The 26,684-nt window shown below is 54.2% G+C and overlaps 1 protein-coding gene and 2 long non-coding RNA genes across 3 annotated transcripts in view; 2 read left to right on the plus strand and 1 right to left on the minus strand.

Annotated features, from left to right (window-relative positions):
- The window catches only part of LOC133263625 (uncharacterized), a 341,489-nt gene that overhangs the window by 31,175 nt on the left and 283,630 nt on the right, over nt 1-26,684 (plus strand). The gene's annotated exons all lie outside the window — the stretch shown is intronic.
- On the minus strand, nt 14,738-18,743 carry LOC133263624 (serine/threonine-protein kinase pim-1-like). The gene is given in 7 exon segments (XM_061443466.1): nt 14,738-14,801; nt 14,803-14,893; nt 15,135-15,311; nt 15,519-15,885; nt 16,139-16,189; nt 16,274-16,703; nt 18,730-18,743. Coding segments are annotated over 7 exon segments (1,194 nt in total).
- On the plus strand, nt 21,333-22,586 carry LOC133263628 (uncharacterized). The gene is made up of 3 exons (XR_009741513.1): nt 21,333-21,441; nt 22,222-22,282; nt 22,463-22,586. It is a non-coding gene; the product is annotated as an uncharacterized LOC133263628 (long non-coding RNA).

The raw sequence follows: 26,684 nt of genomic DNA on the forward strand, positions 1-26,684 counted from the left end.
CCTGAGGCCAGCAGCAGCCCTGCTGCCTGACCAGGGGATGGGAGCTCAGCCCTGAGGCCAGCACCAGTCCTGCTGCCTGCCCAGGCAGCCTTGAAACCCTTCACACCAAGTAACTGCTCCAGTTCCCAAGACAAGCCAGGGCTGCAGCAACCAGAGGAACTGTGGGTGCCTCTGGAACAGGGACTCCCAGGCAGAGGTTGGAAGCTCCCCACAAACCCTGGAGCCATCATGCAGGGTTGATGCAGGGGTTCTGTGGCCTTACACACCTTAACATGGGGTGTTCCAGAATCAGCCACCCCTGTGGTCCCCATGTCCCCATGGTCACTGTGATGTCTGTGTCCCCATGGTCTCCATGTGACCCACCATGTCCCTACGGTCACCATGTCCCCAGCGTGTCCCTGTGGTCACTGCGTTGTAACCTTAAATCTTACACTAACAACAGTGTGTGCGCCTTTAGCATAGGAGAATAGGCCAAATTGTTCTACCTTACTAACATGTAGAGAGAAAGGAAGGTTTGGCTGATGGGGGAAGGAACATCATGGGACTGGTAACACCTAAGGAGACAGTAAATAAGACCACAGATGCCAGCCTTCAAGACAGCAGAGCGGTGCCCAGCGTGGGGCGAGACCGGAACAGAGCAGAAGCAAGGACATAGCAACTGCTAACTGGGCACTAGGACCTTGCGAGCTTGAGCAAGCACTGAGGTCATTCAGTAAACACAGTGAGGAAGACTATCGGTGCCCACCAAAGACCCCACTCAGCAAGTAAGCGCATGCGTAATTAGGATGCAAATATTAGAACCAGTTGCTGGAAAAGCTGTGAATATGCATGAGTATGTTAAATATAGAGCTGCTGTCAGCAAGTACCAGGTGTGCTCACCCTTGTGAAAGGATTCGTGTGTGCGCCCAGCGCTGCAATAAAGAATGCTGCTTTCTGAAAGTCCAAATTGAGCCTTAGAGAGTTTCTCTGACCGACTTTTAGGGTAACAATTTGGCACCTGAACAGGGGCACTCAGCCGTGTTTCCCATGGATCCGGGGAGTCCCTGGGACCTTCACGCTGGCATCGGGGGAGTTTGCCTGAAGGACCAACGCGGGACCTCGGGGAGACCCCGATTTAATGTCTTTAAAAAGGCATTCTTTTTGGCCCCTTTCCACGTAAGGCAGAGAGGGACGCCCTGCGCGGTGGGTAAAAGGCAGTTTAGTTTTGGTTGTCTGGACTTTGGTATTTGGTGGAGGTCAGGATCATGGGTACCACTGCCTCCAAAGGGGGGTTTGAAGAAATCCCCACTGGGTTGCATTTCACAACACTGGAAACAAATCGGTGAACCCCTGCGTAGTTCAGTCACTCGGGAGACCGGAACAAAGCGGTGGAGCCCCGAGGGGTTCGGTTACTCAGGAGACTCTGGTAAAATACTGTCACATGTCATTCTTGAGACGAGAAGGAAAGTGGGATGAAGCAGCTTATGCAGAAATGTTTTCTACTTTGAGATATCATCTGGAACAGCAAAAGGATTGCAGTTTTCATTTTGCACTCCAGGACCTGTCAGTATTGTCCTTGGAGAAAGACACTAAAATTTGCTTAAATGCCATTGGTCTTTGTGCACCACAGGGCAGTTATGCACTAAACATCTGAGGAATGTGGAGGAGGATTTGGATTTGATGGTAGGCCCCTGGAGAAGGGGTATTGTGAATAATGGGGCTGAAGGTGCTGACGATGAGGATCAAGCACAAGCACCAGCACAGGCACCTGAGATATAGGGGGGTCGGGCTGAAGGATTTTGCCTTACAGCAAGGCAAACTAGGGGAAAATGAGGCGAAACTGTGACTGCACCTTTAAGACAAGCTGTGCGTAATGATGGTCTGCTCATGATGAAGATTCCCTTTACCATTATAGATTTCAAGAGTTGGAAACAAGTGGCTGGTAATTACACATCATGCTTTCAGAGTGTTGACAGAAATACGATTATTCGTACGGCTCGGACCCCAGTAGAGCAACAAATAACAGCAGGCACAGCGATAGGTACAGTGAATCTTCACATTCCTACCCCCAATCCTAACTGGGACAGGCAAGCTTTGAAACAATATCGGAGGTAGATTTTAGTCAGTACTAGGAATGCGGTCCCCAAGGCAGTGAGCTGGTCTAAGCTATATGAAATAGAGCAAGATGTAAATGAATCAACTGCTGGATTCATGGGAAGATTAAAAGAGGTGATGTCTAAATATACTAATATTGATCCCGAATCAGAGGAAGGAAGGAAAGAGTTAGGCCAGTTAACAAAAAGTCAATCCATGGAAAACATAAGGAAAAAGGTACAAAAGCTTAAGGGGGAGGACCAATGTGATTTGGTAAAAATAATGGATGTGGCTTTGGAGACTTATCACAATCGGACCAATATTGCTCTGGTGCAAGTTCTCTGCAATGGTTCAAATGGTTCAATGGTACTGGGGAGGGCTTTCAGTCCCTGATTATTAATATATATATTATTGATAGAATTAATATAATTATTAATATAATACAATATTGCGTTCTGTGGGTTATAGTGTGTCAGGTTTCAACTAGGAATCTGTTAATATATATGCGGGAGCATAAGATAAGCTCCAGAGTAAAACTGGAATCTTTAGGGGAAAGAAGAGAGAGAAAAATTGCTGCCTGTAGCTATCCCCCAAGAAAGGGAGGGGAGGAAACAAGGATTACATGGAAAGGTTTGTGAACAGACTCCACAGGTTGCACTCAAAGGGAAAATGCCCTCAGAATCAAAATAAACAGCGGAGATTTAGTGGAACGTCAGGACAGGCAGAGAGAATTATTACTTTAGAGGAAGACTGAGGAGGAGCGGGGGAAGATTTGAATCCCAGCCCAGCAGAGCCCCTGGCTACAGTTAGGTTGGGGAATGAGAAGGTAAAAGTTCTTGTAGAAACAGAAACTACTTATTCTGTTATAAATACTTGTAAAGGGCAAATAAGCAAACAAACAGCTTCAGGCACTGGTGCCACAGGCGGACAGGAACCCGGCCTTCCTTTACATTTGAGAAACTGGCAAACAGATGTTGACCCATAAATTCCTTTGCATGCCTGAGTGCCCTGTGCTGCTATTGGATAACAGCACACTGAGTAAATTACATGCAGCAATTAGGGTTAAAGAAAGAAAATTCAGGTACATGTTCCTGATGAAAAGGCTGTGAAGGCCCGAGTTTTTATGTTACAGAAACCAGGTACTGAGCCGGATATCCCAGAGGAAGCGGGTGTATCTGCAAATATGGGCTGCCAGAGCACCAGGACAATCACGAGATGCAGCAGCAGTAACTATTCTTCTAAAACCAAACATCACACTGCTAAGACAGAAACAGTATCCTATAAAACTGGAAGCAAGAAAAGAACTAGAGCCTCTAACAGAAAAATGTATTGAATACATTGGGACAAAAATGGTCTGTATTTGTACTTCACATGCTAATAACCATTCTGGAACAGAAAAGTAGTCAGGGGCTTTCCCCAGGCAGGCTGCGCTTCTATGACAAGAGGACGTACAGTTGAAAGCATCAAACCTTTAGAACCAGCAGTGGTTTTGACAACAGATCCAGAAGCAGGAGAGCTGACTCACAACTGTTTACAGACCATAACATAATAGAGCTAAACCAAACATAAGAGACACTAAAGCCCTGCATTCCTCCTCCCCCAACACATCAGCACAGAAAGCTGAGCTGGTGGTGCTACTGAGACTTCCGAAATTGTCAGAAAGTCAAAATTTGCTTTTAAGGCACATCAGTTTGATAACACTCCAGTGAATATCGGTAATCACATTGCTGACAAAGCAGCCAAAGAAGCTGTGGGTGGGGACCTTTCATTAATATTGCCTCATCAGTATCAGAGCTTGGATAATGAAGTTCCAAGTTATCAAACAGAGGATGGAAAATTACCTAGTCTTAGGAGCCAAGAAACACGATGAAGGATGGTGGGTTACACCAAACAGGCAAGTAATAGCTGCCCAACCTCTTATGAGAAGAAAACCACCAGGCAACACAAGGGGGAACAAAATCAATGACTGAGGCTTTAAAGCTCCAAGTTCTGAGTATGCAAATGACTGGAATTATAAAAGTGTTATAAAGAAGTGTGAACCTCGTTTACGATGCTAAGAGGCCCCCCACCTGGAACAACAAAGGCAATTGTCCACAAGACGGCTGGCAAGTGCACTTTACAGAACTGCCACAGCGTTACAGGCTCAGACATATATGTGTGTGTGTGTGTGTGTGTGTGTTAGTTTTTCTGAATGACTTTAACGGTAACATATGTATTATCATTACAAATTATACACACTAATATAAATGCTTTTAAGCCCGGTGGGCCCTGACACCTTCTCATCTCCTCTGACACCAGCAGCTCCTGCACACAGACGGCTCCTGCTTTGCACCCACAATGTGTTTGAGGCCAACACTAAAACAGGATTGCAAAGTCAAAGAACACGTACCTGGATGCGCAGGGCAGCCACGGGAGATGCAGCCTCCTGAGAGAGGGGTCTCTTCTGCAAGGCTCTCGCTCCTTAAAGAGCCCACGCTCACCGTGGGGGCCCCGTCACAACGGGCAAATCCACAGCGACCGCCACGGCTTGGAGATGGCGGCAGCATCGTGCCCATGGCCACTGGGCACCCAGGGGTTGGGACTGGGTGAGCTTTAAGGTCCCTTCCACCCCAAACCAGGCTGTGACCGCGTGACTGCAAAACACGATCCCCATTTGGCTGCAGAAGAGCTCTCAGCACCGAGTCAGGCCCAGGATCAGGGGCAGACATTTGTGCAGAACATCCTGTCTCTGCTGCTGGCCTCGGCAGAGGCCCCTGCAGCCCCCTGAGGGCAGGTCAGGCCTGGAGAACAGCCAGGATGGAGGGCAGCACCGCCACCTCCTCTGAAGGAAGCCCAAGGGCTGAGGCTCTGCAGTCTTTTTCCTTTCCTCTCCTCTCCTCTCCTTTCCCTTCCCTTCCTTTCCTTTCCCTGCAGCACCCTTGGCTTTCAGCCCCACAGCAGAGCCCTTCTGCAGCCGCTTCTCAGCTCTCGTTGCTCGCTGGCAGCTTCCCGAGGCAGTTGTGCCTCTGCCGGAGCCAGAGCAACGGCCCAGCCCGTGCTGCGCTGTGTGGGGCGCTCCGATGGCACCATCGAGTGAGTGCAGGGCTCGGCAGCGCTGGCAGGAGCAGAGCTGTGGGGCCTGACCCTGCTCCCGGGGCAGACGCGGGTGAGCTCCAGCCCTCGACAGGATCCTCCGCCTGCACCGCCGCCATGACAGCGGGCGGCGCGGGGGGATGACGTCAGAGCCGGCGCCACGGAGGGGACGGCGGGAAGGGGCCGGGCGCGCCGAGACTGGGGGGAGCGGAGGGAAGGGGGGGGGATGTGGAAAGGAAAACGTGGGATGGGAACGGGATGGGAACGGGATGGGAACGGGATTGAGCCGGGATGGGAGCGGGATGGGAGCGGGATGGGAACGGGATGGGAGAGGGATGGGAACGGGATGGGAGCGGGATGGGAGAGGGATGGGAGAGGGATGGGAGTGGGATGGGAGAGGGATGGGAGTGGGATGGGAACGGGATGGGAACGGGATGGGAGCGGGATGGGAGCGGGATGGGAGAGGGATGGGAGAGGGATGGGAGTGGGATGGGAGAGGGATGGGAGTGGGATGGGAACGGGATGGGAACGGGATGGGAGCGGGATGGGAGAGGGATGGGAGTGGGATGGGAGAGGGATGGGAGAGGGATGGGAACGGGATGGGAACGGGATGGGAGCGGGATGGGAGCGGGATGGGAGAGGGATGGGAGAGGGATGGGAACGGGATGGGAGCGGGATGGGAGCGGGATGGGAGAGGGATGGGAGCGCGATGGGAGTGGGATGGGAACGGGATGGGAGCGGGATGGGAACGGGATGGGAGAGGGATGGGAACGGGATGGGAGAGGGATGGTGACGCGCGGATAAACTCCACAACTTGTTAGAAGTTGTAAAGTAGGTATGCTTTTATTCAGCGCTGAGACGCACGGGGATAATTCCTCAAAGTCATGCGTACCTCAGTGTTGTTTCCCTCTACATTTATCCTCTAAAGTTATACATATTCAGAAGGTTGCACAACACGCCTATACATATTCATATCCTATCCCCGCTTCGTATTATAATGAGCCAGAAGGTCCTCTGCGCCTGCGCATCGCCCCCTCTGGTCATGGGCAGGGGTCTCAAGATGAAGTAACTGAGTCTTCCTCCTGTGGGTAGGGGTCTTCAAGATGAAGTAAATGAGTCTTCCTCTCCTTGCACTTTTCACCTTTCAGTCTTCACATACGGCCTCAGGGTTTGGCCCGGTATCCCAGCCATAAACCATCTGCTTCTCCCCTTCTTAGCAGATTCAGGCGTCTGCTTTTCCTTATCAATAGCTGCTTATCAATAGGACCAAGTGTCTGCTTTTCCTTATCAATAGCTGCTTATCAATAGGACCAAGTGTCTGCTTTTCCTTATCAATAGCTGCTTACCAGGTGTCTGCTTTTGCTTATCAATAGGACCAGGTGCCTTTGTTCTGCTCAGCAGGCATTTACAACAGACAATACTTTTGTTTAAGCAAGCAAATTCCTCTAACCCCCTTGTACAACCCCCCTGTACAACCCCCTTGTACAATATCCCTGTACTACCCCCCTGTACATTGGTCAACCCTCTGTATCAATGGGAACGGGATGGGAGCGGGATGGGAACGGGATGGGAACGGGATGGGAGGGGGATGGGAACGGGATGGGAACGAGATGGAGCGGGATGGGAGCGGGATGGGAACGGGACGGAGTCGGGATGGGAAAGGGATGGGAGCCGAGATGGGAGCGGGATGGGAACGAGATGGGAGCGGGATGGGAGTGGGATGGGAACGGGATGGAGCCGGGATGGGAGCAGGATAGGAAAGGGATGGGGCCGGGATGGGAATGGGATGGAGCCGGGATGGGAGCAGGATAGGAAAGGGATGGGGCCGGAATGGGAACGGGATGGAGCGGGATGGGAACAGGATGGGAGTGGGATGGGAGCGGGATGGAGCGGGAGGGGAGCGAGATGGAGCCGGGATGGGAGCAGGATGGGAACGGGATGGGAGCGGGATGGGGCCGGGATGGAGCAGGATGGGAACGGGATGGGAGCGGGATGGGGCCGGGATGGGAAAGGAATGGAGCGGGATGGGAGCGGGATGGGAGGGGGATGGGAGCGGGATGGGGCCGGGATGGAGCAGGATGGGAACGGGATGGGAGCAGGATGGGAGCGGGATAGGGCCGGGATGGGAACAGGATGGAGCGGGATGGGAACGAGATGGGAGCGGGATGGGAGCGGGATGGGAACGGGACAGGAGCGGGATGGGAGGGGGACGGGAGCGGGATGGGGCCGGGATGGAGCGGGATGGGAACGGGATGGGAGTGGGATGGAGCGGGATGGGAGCGGGGTGGGAACGGGGTGGGAGCGGGATGGGAACGGGATGGGAGCGGGATGGGAGCGGGACGGGAGCAGGATGGAGTGGGATGGGAATGAGATGGGAGCGGGATGGGAGTGGGATGGGAATGGGATGGGAGCGGGATGGGAACAGGATGGAGCCGGGATGGGAGCAGGATGGGAAAGGGATGGGGCCGGGATGGGAACGGGATGGAGCGGGATGGGAACGGGATGGAGCGGGATGGGAACAGGATGGGAGCGGGATGTCAGTGGGATGGGAACGGGATGGAGCGGGATGGGAGCGAGATGGAGCCAGGATGGGAGCGGGATGTGAACGGGATGGGAGGGGGATGGGAGCGGGATGGGGCCGGGATGGAGCGGGATGGGAACGGGATGGGAGCGGGATGGGGCCGAGATAGGAACGGGATGGAGCGGGATGGGAGCGGGATGGAGCCGGGATGGGAACGGGATGGGAGGGGGATGGGAGCGGGATGGGGCCGGGATGGAGCGGGATGGGAACGGGATGGGAGCGGGATGGAGCGGGATGGGAGCGGGGTGGGAACGGGATGGGAATGGGATGGGAACGGGATGGGAGCGGGATGGGACCGGGATGGAGCGGGATGGGAACGGGATGGGAGGGGGATGGGAGCGGGATGGGGCCGGGATGGAGCGGGAGCGGGATGGGAACGGGATGGGAGCGGGATGGAGCGGGATGGGAGCGGGGTGAGAACGGGGTGGGAGTGGGATGGGAATGGGATGGGAACGGGATGGGAGCGGGATGGGAGCGGGATGGAGCTGGGATGGGAGCGGGGTGGGAGCGGCATGGCAGCGGGGTGGGAGTGGGATGGAGCCAGGATGGGAGCGGGATGGGAACGGGATAGGAGCGGGATGAGAACGGGATGGAGCCGGGATGGGAGCAGGATTGGAACGGGATGGCAGCAGGATGGGAGCGGGGTGGGAACGGGACGGAGTCGGGATGGGAACGGGATGGGAGCCGAGATGGGAGCGGGATGGCAGCGGGATGGGAGCAGGGTGGGAACGGGACGGAGTCGGGATGGGAACGGGATGGGAGCCGAGATGGGAGCGGTATGGGAGCGGGATGGGAACGGGATGGAGCGGGATGGGAACGAGATGGGAGCGGGATGGGAGTGGGATGGGAACGGGACGGGAGCGGGATTGGAACGGGATGGAGCCGGGATGGGAGCAGGATGGGAACGAGATGGGGCCGGGATTGGAACGGGATGGAGTGGGATGGGAGCGGGAAGGAGCCGGGATGGGAGCGGGATGGGAACGGGATGGGAGCGGGATGGGAGGGGGATGGGAGCGGGATGGGGCCGGGATGGAGCGGGATGGGAACGGGATGGGAGCGGGGTGGGAGCAGGATGGGAGCGGGATGGGGCCGGGATGGAGCGGGAGCGGGATGGGAACGGGATGGGAACAGGATGGGAGCGGGATGGGAGCGGGATGGGAGCAGGATGGAGCCAGGATGGGAGCGGGGTGGGAGTGGGATGGAGCCAGGATGGGAGCGGGATGGGAACGGGATGGAGCCGGGATGGGAGCAGGATCGGAACGGGATGGAGCCGGGATGGGAATGGGATGGGAGCTGGATGGGGCCGGGATGGGAACGGGATGGAGCGGGATATGAGCGGGATGGAGCCGGGATGGGAGCGTGATGGGAACGTGATGGCAGCGGGATGGGAGGGGGATGGGAGGGGGATGAGGCCGGGATGGGAACGGGATGGAGCGGGATGGGAGCGGGGTGGGAAGGGGGTGGGAGCGGGGTAGGAGCGGGATGGGAACGGGATGGGAGCGGGATGGGAACGGGATGGGAGCGGGATGGGAGCGGGATGGAGCTGGGATGGGAACGGGATGGAGCGGGATGGAGCCGGATGGGAGAGGGATGGAGCTGGGATGGCAGCGGGATGGAGCCAGGATGGGAACAGAATGGGAACGAGATGGAGCGGGATGGGAACGGGATGGGAGCAGGACGGGAATAGGATGGGAACGGGATGGAGCGGGACGGGAATGGGATGGGAGCGGGATGGAGTTGGGATGGGAACGGGATAGCAATGGGATGGCAACGGGATGGGAGCGGGGTGGGAATGGGATGGGAACGGGATAGGAGTGGGATTGCAACGGGATGGGAACAGGATGGGAGCGGGATGGGAGCGGGATGGGAGCAGGATGGAGCCAGGATGGGAGCGGGGTGGGAGTGGGATGGAGCCAGGATGGGAGCGGGATGGGAACGGGATGGAGCCGGGATGGGAGCAGGATCGGAACGGGATGGAGCCGGGATGGGAATGGGATGGGAGCTGGATGGGGCCGGGATGGGAACGGGATGGAGCGGGATATGAGCGGGATGGAGCCGGGATGGGAGCGTGATGGGAACGGGATGGGAGCAGGATGGGAGGGGGATGGGAGGGGGATGAGGCCGGGATGGGAACGGGATGGAGCGGGATGGGAGCGGGGTGGGAGCGGGGTAGGAGCGGGATGGGAACGGGATGGGAGCGGGATGGGAACGGGATGGGAGCGGGATGGGAGCGGGATGGAGCTGGGATGGGAACGGGATGGAGCGGGATGGAGCCGGATGGGAGAGGGATGGAGCTGGGATGGCAGCGGGATGGAGCCAGGATGGGAACAGAATGGGAACGAGATGGAGCGGGATGGGAACGGGATGGGAGCAGGACGGGAATAGGATGGGAACGGGATGGAGCGGGACGGGAACGGGATGGGAGCGGGATGGAGTTGGGATGGGAACGGGATAGCAATGGGATGGCAACGGGATGGGAGCGGGGTGGGAATGGGATGGGAACGGGATAGGAGTGGGATTGCAACGGGATGGGAGCAGGATGGGAATGGGATGGGAAAGGGATGGAGCGGGATGGAGCGGCGGGATGGGAACGGGATGGGAGCGGCATGGAAGCGGGATGGGAGCTGGATGGGAGTGGGATGGGAACGGGATGGAGCCGGGATGGGACCGGGATTGGAACGGGATGGAGGCGGGATGGTAGCGGGATGGGAACAGGATGGGAATGGGATGGAGCCGGGATGGGACAGGGATGGGAACAGGATGGAGCTGGGATGGGAGCAGGATGGGAACGGGATGGGAGCGGGATGGGAACAGGATGGGAGCAAGATGGAGCGGGATGGGAGCGGGGTGGGAATGGGATGGGAACGGGATGGGAGCGGGGCAGTGAGGGGCAGTTGTGGGTGTTGTGGATCACTTGGGCAGCACATGGGGCAGTTGTGGGTCTGGGGCTGACTGGGGTGTCAGCTGGGAAACAGTTGTAGGTCAGGGAGATCTCTTGTGGGGACGTTGTGGGTCTGGGGAGTCATTTGGGGGTCACTTGGGAGGCAGGTGTGGGTCTGGGGAGACACTTGGGGGTCATTTGGGAGGCAGTTGTGGGTCCGGGAGGCCACTAGGGGGGCAATTTTAGGGCTGAGGGGATCATTTGGGGGCAGTTATGGCTCTGGGAGTCACTGGGTAAACACTTGGGGGGCAGAGGTAGGTCTGCGAGCTCTCTTGGCGGGCAGGTGTGTGTCTGGGGGGTCACTTGGGGGCAGTTGTGTGTCTGGGCGGTCACTTGGGGGCAATTGTGGGTCTGGGGGGTCACTTGGGGGCAGTTGTGGGTCTGGGGGGTCACTTGGGGGCAGTTGTGGGTCTGAGTGGTCACTCGGGGGGCAGTTGTGGGGCTGTTGTAGGTCTGGGAGATGACTGGAGGGCAGCTCTGGGTCTTTGGGGGCACTTGGAGGGCACTTGTGGGTCTGGGATTTCATTTGGGGGACACTTGGGGAACTGTTTTTGGTCTGGGGGTCACTAGGGAGCAGTTTTGGGTGTAGAAGGTTACTTGAGGGTCACCTGGGGGGAGTTGTGGGTATGGGGAGTACCCACAGAGCATGAGGCTTGGTTTAGAGAAGCCTCACTGCTCATCAATGAGGTTGCAGTAGCGGCAGTGTCTGTCTCAGGCATTGGAGTAGCCCCGTTGCTGTGGCTGGCACTGCAGCAGCTGCTGTGCTTGTTGCAGTGGCTGGAATAGCTGCAGTGTTTATGCCTGTTGTTGCCATGTAGTAGCCACTGTCCCAGTCGCAGGGATTGCAGTAGATGCAGGGCTTGTGGCTGGCAGTGAGAAGCCGCAGTGCTTGTGGCTCGCACTGGAGAAGCCTCACTGCTTGTTGATGTGGTTGGAATACCTGCAGTGCCTGTTTTTCGAGTTGTAGCAGCCTCAGCACCTGTCCTTGTCATTGGAGTAACCCATGTGCCTGCTGCCATGGTTGCAGTAGGCACAGTTCTTAGGGCTTGGGTTGGAGAAGCCTCACTGCTTGTCGATGGCGTTGGAGGAGCAGCAGTGTTTGTCAGTGGCGTTGGAGAAGGCACAGTGCTTCTGGGTAGGGTTGATCTAGGCACTGCCTATGTTGCAGGCCTTAGAGTAGCCCCATTGCATCTTCCTAGAGTCGGAATAGCTGCAGAGCTTAAAACTGGTGGTGGAGCAACTGCAGTGCTTGTGCCTGGGGTTGGATTAGTCACAGTGCTTGTTGATGGGCCTGGAGTAGCCACAGTGCCTGTCCTTTGCATTCGAGTGGCTGATGTGTCTGTCACAGTACTTTGAGTACCCGCAGAGCATGAGGCTTGGGTTGGAGAATCCTCACTGCTCATCAATGAGGTTGCAGTAGCGGCAGTGTCTGTCTCAGGCATTGGAGTAGCTCCATTGTTCTGGCTGGCACTGCAGTAGCTGCTGTGCTTGTTGCAGTGGCTGGAATAGCTGCAGTGTTTATGCCTATCGTTGCCATGTAGTAGCCACTGTCCCAGTCACTGGGGTTGCAGTAGCCGCAGGGCTTGTGGATGGCAATGAGAAGCTGCAGTGCTTGTGGCTCGCACTGGAGAAGCCTCTCTGCTTGTTGATGTGGTTGGAATACCTGCAGTGCCCATCACTGGAGTTGTAGGAGCCACAGCATCTGTCTTTGGCATTGGAGTAGCCCATGTGCCTGCTGCCATGGTTGCAGTAGGCACAGTTCTTAGGGCTTGGTTTGGTGAAGCCTCACTGCTTGTTGATGGGTCACTGGTGTTGGAGAGGCTGCAGTGGTTGTGGCTGGCACTGGAGTAGCTGTAGTGCTTCTGGTAGGATTTGCAGTAGCCACAGTGTTTGTGCCTGGGGTTGATCTAGCCACTGCAAACGTTGCAGGCCTGAAGAGTAGCGGCAGTGCTCCCTCCTAGAGTTGGAATAGCTGCATACCTGGAAACTGGTGGTGGAGCAACTGCAGTGCTTGTGCCTGGGGTTGGATTAGTCACAGTGCTTCTTATGGGGCTGGAGTAGCCACAGTGCCTGTCCTTTGCATTCGAGTGGCTGATGTGACTGTCACAGTACTTTGAGTACCCGCAGTGCATGTGGCTTGGTTTGGAGAAGCCTCACTGCGTGTCAATGAGGTTGCAGTAGTGGAAGTGTCTGTGTCAGGCATTAGAGTAGCCCCATTGCTGTGGCTGGCACTGCAGCAGCTGCTGTTCTTGTTGCAGTGGCTGGAATAGCTGCAGTGTTTATGTCTATGGTTGCCATGTAGTAGCCACTGTCCCAGTCACTGGGGTTGCAGTAGCCGCAGGGCTTCTGGCTGGCAATGAGAAGCTGCAGTGCTTGTGGCTTGCACTGGAGAAGCCTCACTGTTGATGTGGCTGGAATACCTGCAGTGCCTGTCTTTGGAGCTGTAGCAGGCACAGCACCTGTCCTTGGCATTGGAGTAACCCATGGGCCTGCTGCCATGGTTGCAGTAGGCACAGTTCTTAGGGCTTGGGTTGGAGAAGCCTCACTGCTTGTCGATGGCATTGGAGGAGCAGCAGTGTTTGTCAGTGGCGTTGGAGAAGGCACAGTGCTTCTGGGTGGGGTTGATCTAGGCACTGCCTATGGTGTAGGCCTTAGAGTAGCCCCATTGCATCTTCCTAGAGTTGGAATAGCTGTAGACCTGAAAACTGCTGGTGGAGCAACTGAAGTACTTGTGCCTGGGGTTGGATTCTCCAAAGTGCTTGTTGATGGGGCTGAAGTAGCCACAGTGCCTGTCCTTTGCATTCGAGTGGCTGATGTGTCTGTCACGGTACTTTGAGTACCCACAGAGCATGAGGCTTGGTTTGGAGAAGCCTCACTGCTCGTCAATGAGGTTGCAGTAGCGGCAGTGTCTGTCTCAAGCATTGGAGTAGCCCCGTTGCTGTGGCTGGCACTGCAGTAGCTGCTGTGCTTGTTGCAGTGGCTGGAATAGCTGCAGTGTTTATGCCTATCGTTGCCATGTAGTAGCCTCTGTCCCAGTCACTGGGGTTGCAGTAGCCGCAGGGCTTGTGGATGGCAGTGAGAAGCTGCAGTGCTTGTGGCTCGCACTGGAGAAGCCTCACTGCTTGTTGATGGGGCTCCAGGAGCAGCAGTGCGTGTCACTGGCGTTGGAGAGGCTGCAGTGGTTGTGGCGTGCACTGGAGTATCTGCAGTGTTTGTGGCTGGGGTTGTCGTAGCCACTGTATACATAGCAGGCCTTAGAGTAGTGCCATTGCTCCTTCCCAGAGATAGAGTAGCTGCAGAGCTTAAAACTGGTGGTGGAGTAACTGCAGTCCTTGTGCCTGGGGCTGGATTAACTGCAGGGCATGTTGAATTGGGTCGCACCAGCCACAGTGCCTGTCCTCGGTGTTTGAGTGGCCGATGTGTCTGTCGCTGTATTTGTAGTACCTGCAGTGCTTGTGGCTTGGGTTTGAGAAGCCTCACTGCTTGTCTCTGAGTTTGGAGTAGCCACACTGCTTTTTTTGCCCTGGTTGGAATAGCAGCAGTGCATGTTGCTGGAGTTGTAGCTGTAGTGACAGTCCTTGCCATTGGAGTAGCCACGGTGCCTGTTGCCATTGTTGGTGTCACCGCAGTGTTTGTGGCTGGTGTTGGAGTAGCTGCAGTGCTCATGGCTGGTGTTGGAGTAGCCGCTTTGTCTGTTGCTTTGCTGTTACGTCTTGTCTCTCCTCACTGCAGAGCGTGAGAGACTGAATCAGCCTTGCTCAGGGTAAGTGCTAACCAGAAACCACTATACAATCAGTGTGTTACCAGCGTTATCCTCAGACTAAAGCCCAACCTCACCACTGCCCCAGCTACAAGGAGGAGATATAACTCTTATGAGGTGTCCCTCTGACACCTATTGCTCTCCAAAGAACCCAGAAACCAATCCCCACAAGCCCCCCAATAACTGCAAAAGTCCCCCCAAAACACCCAACCTCACCAAACTCCCAAACACCCAAAACCACCCGCTCTCCGCAAAACCCAACCTGCCAAAACCCCCAAACCCCACGCTCCCCCCAAGAGGCACCCCCAGCTTACTTGCCCAGCTGCTGGCTCAGGCTGTGAGGGTGGAGGGCGGCTGTCTCCTGGGGCAGTGGATGTTTGCAGCCAAGGGTGGTTGAACACATCGTCCAGGGATGGCCTGTCGTGAGCTCTCATGGACAAGCACCACCTGATGAGGTGCTGGCATTCTGGGGAGAATCCGGGAACTGCCGCTCAGTGGCAGGAGGCTCCTGCCTACCTTGTGCCACCGTCCGCAGCGCCCAGGCCTGGGTGCGCTCAGAGCTGCACCCAGACCTCCTGCTCCATGACTCGGTTTGGAGGAGAGCAGGATGGCAGGACATGGGCCACCTCCTCCAGCTGACCAAGGGAGATCAGCTGCCACCCCCTAAACCCCGACCTTCCCCTGCTGCTGCGAAGCCAGGTACCTACCGACAGAGATCCGGCGCTGGAAGAAGAGCTGCCCGCTGACGATGTCCTCGCAGCACCGGAAGGGGAGGACCCCGCACACCATCTCATACAGCAGCACGCCCAGGGACCAGATCGCCGCCGGACGCCCGTGGTAGCAGTGCCAGCGGAACCACTCCGGCGGGTAGTACAAAGGTGTTCCTACAACAGGATACGGGCGCACCTCATTAGGCAGATGCCGCCTGCTCCTGGATTCTCGCCCGCGGATCCCCAGGGATGCAGGGGCTGCACCGGTGGCCCCACGGACGTGCGGACGCACACTCGGTGTGACCCGCCACCTCTTCATCAGCACGTGACTCTTGTTCACAAACTGCCCGGTACAGGAAGCACCCTGGGCTGTGGGCTCACCGCTAAATGTGGTGTAGACCGTGTCCCTGAGGAGGGTGCTGCAACCAAAGTCGATAAGCTTGACCTCTCTGGTGGCCAAGTTGATGATGATGTTCTGGGGCTTGATATCCCTGTGCAGGACACCGCGGCTGTGGCAGTGCCGCACAGCCACCAGCACCTGGAGGAAAATGCCCCGCGCCAGATCCTCGGGCAGGAACCTCCATTTTTTGATGAAGTCGGAGAGGTCCTGCGATGGCTCCGGACGCTCCAGAACCAGCACAAAGGAGTGGGGCAGCTCAAACCAACTGAGGAGCTGGATGATGGCACTGCAGCCGGAGCGCACCTTCCTCAACATGGCTATCTCCAAGGGAATGCGAGTGCCGCTGGGCTGCAGGGGGACCACGGCACCGTCAGCAGGGCCGATGCTGGCCCGGGGCTCCTGTGCCTCCCTGCCTGGGATGCTCTGATGCCCTCCTGCAGGTGCCCCCCGCAATCCCCAGGGATGCTCTGGTGCACCCCTACCCGGCCCGTGTCCCCTGGTGACTCCACACCCACTTCCCTCTCGCTGTCCCACTTTCCCCCCCACCGGCTCACCCCCACCCGCTCTGCCCCGCACTGTCCCGGTGGCCCCGCGCACTCACCCGCTCGCCCCACGAGGAGATGCGCTCCCGAGCCACTTGTTTGATCGCCACCTGCGAGCCAAGGGCAGCGCTGGGCTGAGCTGAGCTGAGCCGAGCCCCGCCGCCTCCCCGGCCCGCCGCCGGGCCCGCCCTTACCGGGCTGTTGTCACACAGGCGGAGCCCCGAGTACACGGACGCGAAGCCGCCTCTCCCCAGCAGCGGTCCCACGCGGTAAAGCCGCTCGAAGCTCTCCTTGTCGTGCCCCGTGCGACAGACGCGGCCGCTGTCGCTGCGCGCGGGGTCCCCGCCGGCCCCCACCGGGCGCTCCGGGCCGAGCGGAGCCGCATCATTCCCGGCCTTTCCCGGCCGAGGCTCCGCGGCGCGCCGCTCCCCGCCGGTCCCGGAGCGCAGATAGGCCGACGGGTCAATGCGGGTCAGGAGGAGCACGGGCACCTTGCCCGACCGCGCTGCCGGTGACGGCACCCCCGCAGCAGCACCGCGCTCCGGGGTCTCGGGGGTCGCGGCTGCCGGGAGGCTGCGGGGCGGGGAGGGAGCGGGCGCTCCGCCGCCGGTCCGCGCTCCGCCGGGCACCTGTGGGTGGTGGCGGCCCCCGGCCGGCCCCAGGCGGGGCGGGGCCTGGGGGCGGGCCGGGGAGCGCCAGGGGCCGGCGCTGCCTCGCCAGACCCAGACCCAGCGGCGGCGGCTCGCCCAGCGCCGCCACTGCCAGTACCGGGAGAGGGGAGCGGTGCCGCGAGCCCCTGCGGGGGGACGCTGGGGGGACGGGGGAGGCACCATCGCGGGGAGCGGCGGAGGGCGGGCTCCGGACCGCCGAGAGCTGCCGCCGCCGCCTCACCTGGTGCTGCTGCCGCTGCTCCTGCCCAAGCCGCTGCCGCTCAGAAGCCGCTGCCGAAGTCGCTGCCGCTCAAAAGCCGCTCAGAAGCCGCTCAAAAGCCGCTGCTGCCGCCGCCGCCGCAGCCTCGCTGTCAACGGCTCTGTCCACGCGCGCCCCGGGCGCCCGCTGCCACCGGGCGGAGCGGCCGGCGGGGGGGGTCTCGCGGCCGCGGGAGCCCGGGGAACGGCGGAGCGGGCCCTGCCCAGCCCCGCGGCCGGGCTCGTGCGCCCCCCGCCCGGCAGCAGCATCCCCGCGGCCGAGCCTTTGGAAACTGAACCTGAGCCTTGGGACCCTGCGAACGAGGCTTTAGAACTGAAACCGGAGGCTTTGGGAAGTCACAAGGAGGCTGCGATTTACTGCTTATTTTATCCCCTTTTTCCTTTCCACAGAGGTGGATTGAGGTGAGATTGTGATGAACACATAAATGTATTGGCTTTCTCAAATCATAGGTGTGCTCACGTGCAGGATATAACTGTACGAGTTTGCAGTAACAGAAACAAAACACGCTAAAGATACCAGACCAGACAGCAAGTTAAAAAGGTTCAGATCTCTTGATCTAAATGGAGTCACATAGCAAAAGAATTTGTAAAGGCAAGAGAAGGTGGGGTGTGAAGCTTGGTATAAGGAAAGCTAGTGCCTGGAAAACATAGGGTTAAAGTACTTTTTAGCCTAACTTAGGCTGTAGAAAGAGAACAATGTTTATGTTGTAAGTCTGTGGGATGTAGTGGCCCCACTTAAACATGAGTTAATTGTTTCACGCGGGTCTCCTAAAGTAGTTTTAAAGAGCAATGTTTGTGTTGTAAGTCTGTGGTGAGATAACAGGCTTTAGTGGCCCCACTAAAAACGAATGAGTTATTTCACACCATCCTTATCAGTTCGTTTGGAGACAGAGCCTCCCAGGGCTCTGCTAGCTTGGGATACTCCTCATCTGCCCATCCTGCAACAAATTTTGCAGGAAGGTCACACTGTTTTAAATCCTTGCTAGTTATCAGAGTAATTACAGATATAGCTGGTTGTGTGGTTGCTGGGGGGCCCAACTGTGCCAGAGGTGAAAAGTACACCGTGAGGAAGACTGCTTACTGCATCTTGAAGACCCCTGCTCACAAGAGGAAGACTGTTTACTTCATCCTCAAGCCCCCTGCTCACAATCACCACAGAGCAGTGCGCAGACGCCAAGAGGAGGAGACTTGTGATGATAAATTCTCGAAGCTAGTTATAATATCCCCCGCCTATATGCGGGAATTATGAATATGCATGTAACTAATGTAATACTGAAAGTATATAAACCTGTACCAAATGCTAATCCCTTGCGCCTCTGGCTGTGGTCAGGCGCCCAGCGCTGTCGCTTTTGTTTTCTTGACTTTGTCCCTCACTAAACCCTCGTTACCTCGTTTAGAGGAGTGAGTTCGTATTTCACAAGCTCTCAGGAAGCTCTTCCCTGTGAGGGTGCTGAGGCGCTGGCGCAGGGTGCCCAGAGGAGCTGTGGCTGCCCCATCCCTGGCAGCGTTGGAGGTCGGGTTGGACACAGGGGCTCGGAGCAAGCTGCTCCTTCCATGTGGAAGGTGTCCCTGCCCGTGGCAGGGCTTGGAGCTGGAGGAGCTTTAAGGTCCCTTCACCCCAGCCCATCCGGTGCCTCTGGGATCCCATGGGGGGCGGCTCCTCCATGAGGAAAGGCCCCGCCCCTCACGGGGGTCCCGCTGCCCCCCCCTTCCCCGCCCACTGCCCCGTGCGCATGTGCAGGAGGCCGGACTACAGGTCCCAGCGTGCCCCGCGCGGGGGAGCCGTGCGCTGATTGGCTGCGGCGGAGGCGGGCCCAGGGCGTGAGGCGGAGCTGCAGCCGGCAATGGCGGCGGCAGAGCGGGAGGAGGTGAGGGTGAGCGGGCGCGGCGCGGGTCTGGGGGGCGCTGCAGAGCCCGGGGAGCGGGGCTGGGGGTCTGCGGCCCCCCGAGGCTCTGGGCAGTGGGGCCGGGCGCTGCGGGGGAATGCGGGGGGCGGGTGCGAGCGCTGGGCAGTGGGGCTGCGAGATGGCTGGGAGTGTGGGGTGCTGCGAAGCCGGGGCATGGGGGGCTGGGAGCTGTGGGGGTCCCGCAGCTTTCCGGCCCTGGGGATGGAGCGGGGCTGTTGTGGGGGGCCCTGGGGGCTGTTTCCCCCCGGGGGGGGAGGTGCTGCTGGGGCAGCCGATCCCCGGCACCCGGGGGGGGGGGGTGGGGGGGGGGATGGGGCAGAGGTGTCGTTGACTCTGAGCTGGGTTTTGGCTCCTGGAGCGGGATGGGGAGCAGGAAGGGAAGGATGAAAAACCCGAGGGTGGAGATAAGAACAGTTTAATAACCGAAGCACAATGTACTAGTGCTGGTGATAGTGATAATAATTACAAGGGACATAACAAGAAGAGAGAAAAAAAAAAAAGAGGAAAAGGAAAAAAAAACCCAAGCCAATAAACACAAGTGATGCCCAATACAATTGCTCAGCACCCGCTGAGTGATACCCAGTCCGACCCGAGCAGTGATCCTTCCCTTCCAAAGAACTCCCCCCAGTTTAGGTACAACTAAAACGTCAGTGTGTTGTCAGCATTGCTCTCGGAATAAAGCCAAAGCGTTGCTCTCAGTGTGGTTTTCAGCAGCCCATTGTACCATTTCCATTTCAAGTCTCAGTGTGTTGAGAAGGGCCAGAACCTTTCTTTGCCCTGCTGCTGATTTCCCCTGGTCATCGAGCTGAAGGCTTTAGATGTGGGAGCAGTTGATCTAGGGTTTGTTCATGTAATTTTATGCCATCTAAAAACTAAACGGAGTTTCTCTCATTAAAGCTCTACAAATGCCCTTTAAATCCTAGCGCTTTTAATGTATGAGATAGCTGTGGATGGCCCGGTACACAGGCTACGCGTACAGCACCCTACAGTACAAAATATGTATGACCTTCCTGGTCCCTGCGTGCGGCTGAAAATGAGTGTGGTGTCACAGGAGGTTATTTGAGGATGAACTGAAAATGTTCCAGGCCTTGTTTCTGGGGAAGTCTCTGGTTCCCAGGTTGTCCTGGTGCTCTGTGGACAGGCTCCTGGCCATGTGTTGTCTGTGCAGGTGTCCGGGAGGCTCCGTGCTTCGTCACGGAGTCGCGTCCTGCACTGAGGTGACTCTTAGTTACTGCCGTAGCTCAAGCACAGGCCCTCGCCAACGGCTGCAGTCGCTGTGAGTGCTGGTTTTTGTAAACACGTGTTTTTGCAGGGGATTGTCTCTTCTGTGAAACGTTTGCATGGGATTTCTGTAGTTAAAAAAATACACAACTGCTTTGTTTTCCCCCTCTGCTTGCCTGTGGTGAGTAGGAAGGAGAAGGAGAATGCCTGGCAGAGACGGGTAAAGAAGAGAAAGGGGAAGAAACGAGCCCAGAGAAGCAGTGCGGAAGATGCCAGTGAAGAGCAGGGAGAAGAGAAGCAGCAGCCTCCAGCAGGTCAGGCGAGAAAGTGCCCCTCCCAGAGCAGCGTCCCAGAAACAGGAAGGCGGCGAGAAGTTGGAGTCTCAGGTGAGCCTCCTGCTGAGGGAATGGGTCGTGGGTTTTGGTGTCTGAGAAGTTGAAGGGTGAGAAGCAGTCTCTAGGTTCAGGCAGGCCTCGGTCAGACACAGCAGTGAAGCAGCTATTTATTTAACGTTTGTGCACAAACGGGTGTCCTGGCAAGCAGGCACACACAGCAAAGGCAGAACTTTGATTTGTATTTCCTTTCCCATCCTCACGTTCCCTCCCTTGTTACCCCACTGGTTGGGGACTCCAAGGTTTACAGCCTCTCTGACGTGTACAATCTACGTGCTAACTGTCCCGCCTCTGGTTACACCTCCCCTTACTCAGTTTCGTACACCCCTTCCTCTTACTTCTTTCTTTCTCTCCTTTTAGGGTTTGATTTCATAACTCTCTGGCAGGCACACGGTACCCCAACTTACTGCTTAACTACAGCAGCAGTTTGCACCGGCTTAGCCCCAGTCCCAATATTGCAAAGTCTTAGTATTACAAAACCTTAATATTGCAAAGCCTCATCCCAAATGTGCAAACCCAACAGTGTTTCTCTCTCATGCGTGATTTTTCCCAGCAGGGAGCCTGCCATTTTCTTTTCCCAGAATCATAGAATGGTTTGGGTTGGAAAGGACCCTTCAAAATGCACTCGCAAATGCATTGTGTCCCTTTCCAAATGCTGCAGTAAGCATTACTGAAGGCAATTCCATAGAACAGGGCAGTTTGTCAGGTGGCCTTTTTTCTTGCTTTCTGATTGCACTGACTTTCCTTACCCTTCTCTACCCCCAGTGTGTCTTCTTTCCTTACAGCTTGGGTCTCACAGTGCCCAGGCAGGTTTGTGACCTGCATTGATATTCAGGCTTCCTACAGATACAAACCCGATCAGTGGAATTACTTGAAGCAGTTCTGCAGACCTGGTTTTAAGAGTCCTCACAAGGTCTGTGTGTATCAGGAGGAGATGGAATCCATTTTGTTTCTTCAAGCAATGTGTAATAAGCATGATTTTACTGAGCTACAGCAAAGCTTTGAATTATTCTGATCTCACCGTATAAGGAGTTGTCCCATACATACGCTTTGACAGTGATTTGGTCGGGGATGAAGGTCTTGTATGCACATCCCATCCCTGACTCTTTCAGTGATTCCTGTTTCCTTAAAGAGTATCTGCAGCTACCCGTGTGGTTGCGGTACTGTGAGAAGTATCCTTTAGTACTTAAGTACCCTGCAGCAGTCGAGCAGAGTGTCTCAAAGCAGTTCTTAAGGCTCCTGTTATGTAGAGCTCCTCAGTAATTTAGCTAGGCAAAGAAGTCTTGTCTTTCGTGGAACTGATTTTGGACTCAAATGTACTGTGTGATTTCTCCCATCTCTAAACCGCCCTGCACTAAAGCTGTGTTAGTTGTGTTAAATTCTTACTCTTCTTTAGGAGAAAAGTAAGGGGGAGGCAAGGAGCGATTGCCCAGTAGTTGCTGCTTTACCTGCCGATCCAAAGTGAAGAGGTCTTTTCTTTTTTGTCACTAGAAAAGTAAAGAATAGTCTTTTCCCAAATCTCATTGAGAGGCTGGATTCTCACATCATGAATGTGTCTTGCAGCTTCAGCAGTCAAATTTGGGGAGGAGGCTGCAGAGTCCAGTTTGGGGCATTTTCTCAGAGTGGGTGGGAAACAAAACGCACGTAGTTAATTCTGCTATGTATTCAGCATTCCCAGTTTTCCCCTTTTCAGTCTGTTGCTCAAGCTCTACGTGATGAAGGTTGTCCTTTGATGATCATTCCAAGCAGGCCTTGTGAGTGGTTCTATTTCTTACACACATCTTAGCAGACTGTAAGCGTTCACATGAAATCACAACTCCAGCCTGAAAAGTGTTCTGTGGCAAGGTCACGAGGAGCTGGCTCTTACCTGGCAGTGGCCTCCATTCAGTTTTAAACAGTTTGAAAGTATGAAGCTTTATCATCATTTTTTCTAGGGAGCCATCCATGGACACTTGGAGTGTGATTGGGTCAAGCTGAGCTCTTTCTTGCTCTTGAATCATTACTGATAAGAAGTGGTTTACGGTGCAAACTCTTCCTTCCAGAACATGTGAGCACCCAACCGAACCCAAGCCAACCTGTTGACAGGAAGGAAATGCCACGACTGCAGGAAAGCTCCTCTGGGCAGCTGTTGAAGTTCAGGTGGTGCTTGAGCCCAGTTAACCGGGCAGCTTGCTTTTCAGTGCTGCACATAGTGCTGCCTATGGAGGGCGGCAGAGGAATTAAGGGGACAAAAAGCTGGTTTCATCACTGTGGTCAGCAGGTGCTTTTGAGTAGACAGGCAGAGGTCTCAGAGCTCAAGAGTGTCTGTCACTGACCTAGAAGCTCATGCAAATAAGGAAGTGCTGTTACTTTTTTCCATGCTTTAAAATAGAGATTGTGTAAAGCAGGCCCAGGCTGTCAAAAAGAGAAAATAATGGCTGAAGCGATAAAGAATTAAAAATCTGTATGAAAAATGATGTACTGACCCAAAAGACAGAAAATCATTTGCAAAGAAGTTCTTACCTTCTTTTTGCCTACAGCCAGAGGTGAAGATCAGAGAGGGAAGAAAAGAGACGTGTTAGTTAAGTGTTTCCTGAGAATAAGTGGGGGAGTAGATATTGCAGACTGAATATTGAGCCCAGGCATCAGTGCTTATTGGAACCTGATAAGGAAAGTGCAGAACCAGTAGATAAAGGTGACGTACAGCTGGTAGGAGGACTGACCTACTCTTCCCTTTGGAATGAAACCAAGGATTTGGTGCAGCAAAGAGCAGGGCAACATAAATGAGTATGTGAATGTCTGTCCTTGTCTCTCTCTTTTATAAACTCCTCCTCTCTCTGTCTTACCCATAGTTTCTGTCTTTTTTTCCATTGCTTCCTTTTTCCATTGCTTTCCATTTCTGCTTTCTTTTGGTATTTTGAATAGTTCTTAAGAGATGCTTCCTGGACTTCTCCATGAAGAATGGCGTGCTAGCTGTGGCAAAGCAGACTACCTTCAAAGATGGAAGAGGGAAAACAAGAAACGTAACCGACCTCAGGGGAGCTGCAAAGTAGGTTTTACTCTTCTTAAGTGCTTGTGTGTTGGATTCTGAGACTGTGAAATAATTTAGGAATTGAAAAACAAAGATCAGAATCTGTTGTATCAAATGGCTGAGGGTACCCGGACGAGACTTCCTGGGCGATGGTTTCTGTGCCTGAGCACTTGCAAAGTTCCAGTAGGGAAAACCAGCACTGTGGTATGCAGAAATGAGCAAGGAGCCAAAAGCTTTAGTGTTCCTCAGAATGACTGTCAGTTTTGAAAACATTCCACTTGGTTTTCCTAGCCAAAATTAATAGCAAGGAAAGTTAAAGGAGGTTCAAATTGAAGTCTTCATGCAGCAGGACTCAGGCCAGCCAGTGATGGCCTCAGCTCTTCCTTCCTACAGCAGCCTTCCTAGTACTGTGGATTGTCCTAGTACTTTTGCATCTCACCTCATCAGCATGCTCCTGTTTTTAGCACACGTCTGAAGGTCAAAAGGCAACGTCCTGGGCTCTGATGCCAGACAGCACCTCCCTTGCAGATGGACAGCAAGCATCTCCAATCCTGGGTAGCAACCAGCTACTCTCCATCCTCAGGCAGTCTGGAGCACAGGGGTACCTTTTCTTACCTCTCGATCTGAGGCTGCCGCATTCTAGCACCTTCCCAGCAGTGCTAGCACCCGCACCTTAGGAAGTTTCCTTCTTCTGGCATCTACAACTACATTGTTTGTTCTTTGACAAAATGATTCTTCATTTCTTCTTAGGAAACGTTAATATGGGCAAGCACTTTTCAGGATAGGAAACCCACTCCAAGAAGTCCTCCTTTTGCTTCACTGAGCAGTTTTCTGCTTCTCTGCTATTAGCAGTCTTGTCTTTTCTCAGCAGCATCAGTAATATCCTGGATGCAAGATCAATTGGAGTAAAAAGTTTTGAAGACTATGCTATTTCTTGGTACTGGATTTTAATGTAAGATTCTAATGGGTAATTTTATGTTTTTCCAAACTCACTATGGAATGTGTAGGGAATTGAAGAATTGACCACGTACGTGTTTGTTACCAAACCTACATTTAAGCTTTGCCATAATGTTGTTATGGTTCTGTATGTGAGGTAAGGATAGCACAGGATACATGCATACAGTATGGTCTGGAGTAGCTTTTGAATATCCTACCAGGCAGAAACCCAAGAGGTGCTGCTGTCTTCTGTTGCAGCACCCATCTGCCTGGTAATTCCAAACCTAAAAATTCTTGATTACGAGACTTTCAAACCAATTGCAGTTGCTAAATATCATGAGTATCTCTATAAAACACATCCCAATTTCCAAATTGATACTAGCAATATGTAGTTAAATTAATTGTAATACACAAATCCAGTGCAGCAGGCAAAGCAACTTAAAGAACAAAAACTACTGAACAGAGTTAGCTTTATCTTGCAATTATTTCTCAATAACGAGCAATTAGTAAAAATGCAGCACCAAAACAAAAGAAGTAGCTATTTTGCTGCAGAAGATCTGTGAGTATATATGCCTAAACGGCCGTTCTCTCTCAATCTGTTATTGAAATCAGACTTACGGTGAAGATTCTCTCAAAGGAGATGCTGCTCAACAGATGGGCTGGTGAGAGAATTGACCATATTCTGAACAGACTTTCTCCATACTGAAGCCAGTTTCCCCATTTCAAATAGGATACTTTTCTAAGGGATTGTTGTTGCTTTTAAAGTAGTTGGGTAGAATTTTCCTCACACTTTTCACCAAATGACAGCATGCATCCAGTGATTTCTGGGCAAACATATGAAAGTGCCAGAGTTTGGGTGATGAGAGTGAAGGCCTGATGGTGAAAGGAGGTGGGATTAAAAATCTAATATGGAATTGCTCTGTTCTTTTTATCCTACTCCCAAAGAACTGCTGCTTTCAAGGCTCAGTTTAAGGGAAGCACTCTATTAATGACAGTTGTTACCATGTATTCATTCAGTTTTGGTGTTACTAGAGCAAATCTGAAGCTAACCGTAGATAAAGGTATCTTACTGCCTTGAAGAACAGAGTCAGGAACTCCAAAATGGCAGTGCTTTTTTTGAGGAATGCATTCTGAATTTCAAACAAGCCATTCAGAAAGGGAACACGCATCATGCTGGGAAGCCTCTAAGGGGCTAGGACTTAAGACCAGTTTACAAAGGCTTAACTAAATAAACTGATGTTCTTTTTCTTGTCCCTCTGCCCGTCTGGCTTGTTTGCCCAAGACATCCAGTTTTGATTGTTTGTGGTCAGGCTGACCCGTTTGTTATCTTTAGTCACTGGCTAAATAAACTGGGAACGTTCAGAAGAGAAGTCCCTGACCACAGGGAAGAAAAGGGTTTCATTTCTTTTGAGTCTGTTCTAACACAAAATTCTGATGTAACACCTCAGAGTTCTAGAGAAATGAAATGTTCTGTGAAGCATCTGAGCTGGATCTTTGTTGGATGGAACCATTGTTCCCACTGCTTTATTTGCATTGCTTTAGAAGAAACCCGCTGAGTAAAGGCCTTTTGCAGTCATTCTTTCCTTTCTGACTTGCTTTCTGGGAGTGAAATGAAAGCAAATGTTTCCTTAGCACAGACTTGATAAAGACACTGGAGGTGTCCATCCTAGGGGTCCCACTGATGGCTCTGAACAGGTTCTTTTTATGCATCACTATGCCCTGATCATTTTCTTCTCCGATGGGTAGAAAGGATCACTGGTTTTCCTCCTAAAATGAATTCTTTTTTTTCTAGGAAAGCTCCTCAAATGTTACTTTCCTAATATTGTTTCTGTGCAAGCAGGGATTTTAAATGGAGGACATAAACCAGTAACCTCCCCACACCCAGGTATTTCTCCCATTTAAGTTTGTGTGCTGTAGACTAGGCCATGGCCTGGAAAAGGCAGTGAGTTGGTCAGCCAGTGTAAATGACCAAACCAGACGTGTGCTGGTCCCATTCAGACGCCCTGAGAACTCGGTGTACGCCGACAATTCTGGCTGTGTCCAGATCATCATATATAATCTGTCTGTTTCTAACAGCAGAGAGCCATGAGGAAATATTTCATAAGGAAGATTTTGAAATACATTTTTTCAAACCGTTCTCCTACACGAGACGAAGGGACCCTCATTTGGAGTAAGAGGCGTGCAAGAAAGATGCTCACACTTGTTCTGCC

Source organism: Pezoporus flaviventris, unplaced genomic scaffold, assembly GCF_033815535.1.
Source record: "Pezoporus flaviventris isolate CSIRO_AGI_PZ_B2104156 unplaced genomic scaffold, CSIRO_AGI_Pfla_v1 ptg000383l, whole genome shotgun sequence".
NCBI lineage: Eukaryota > Metazoa > Chordata > Aves > Psittaciformes > Psittacidae > Pezoporus > Pezoporus flaviventris.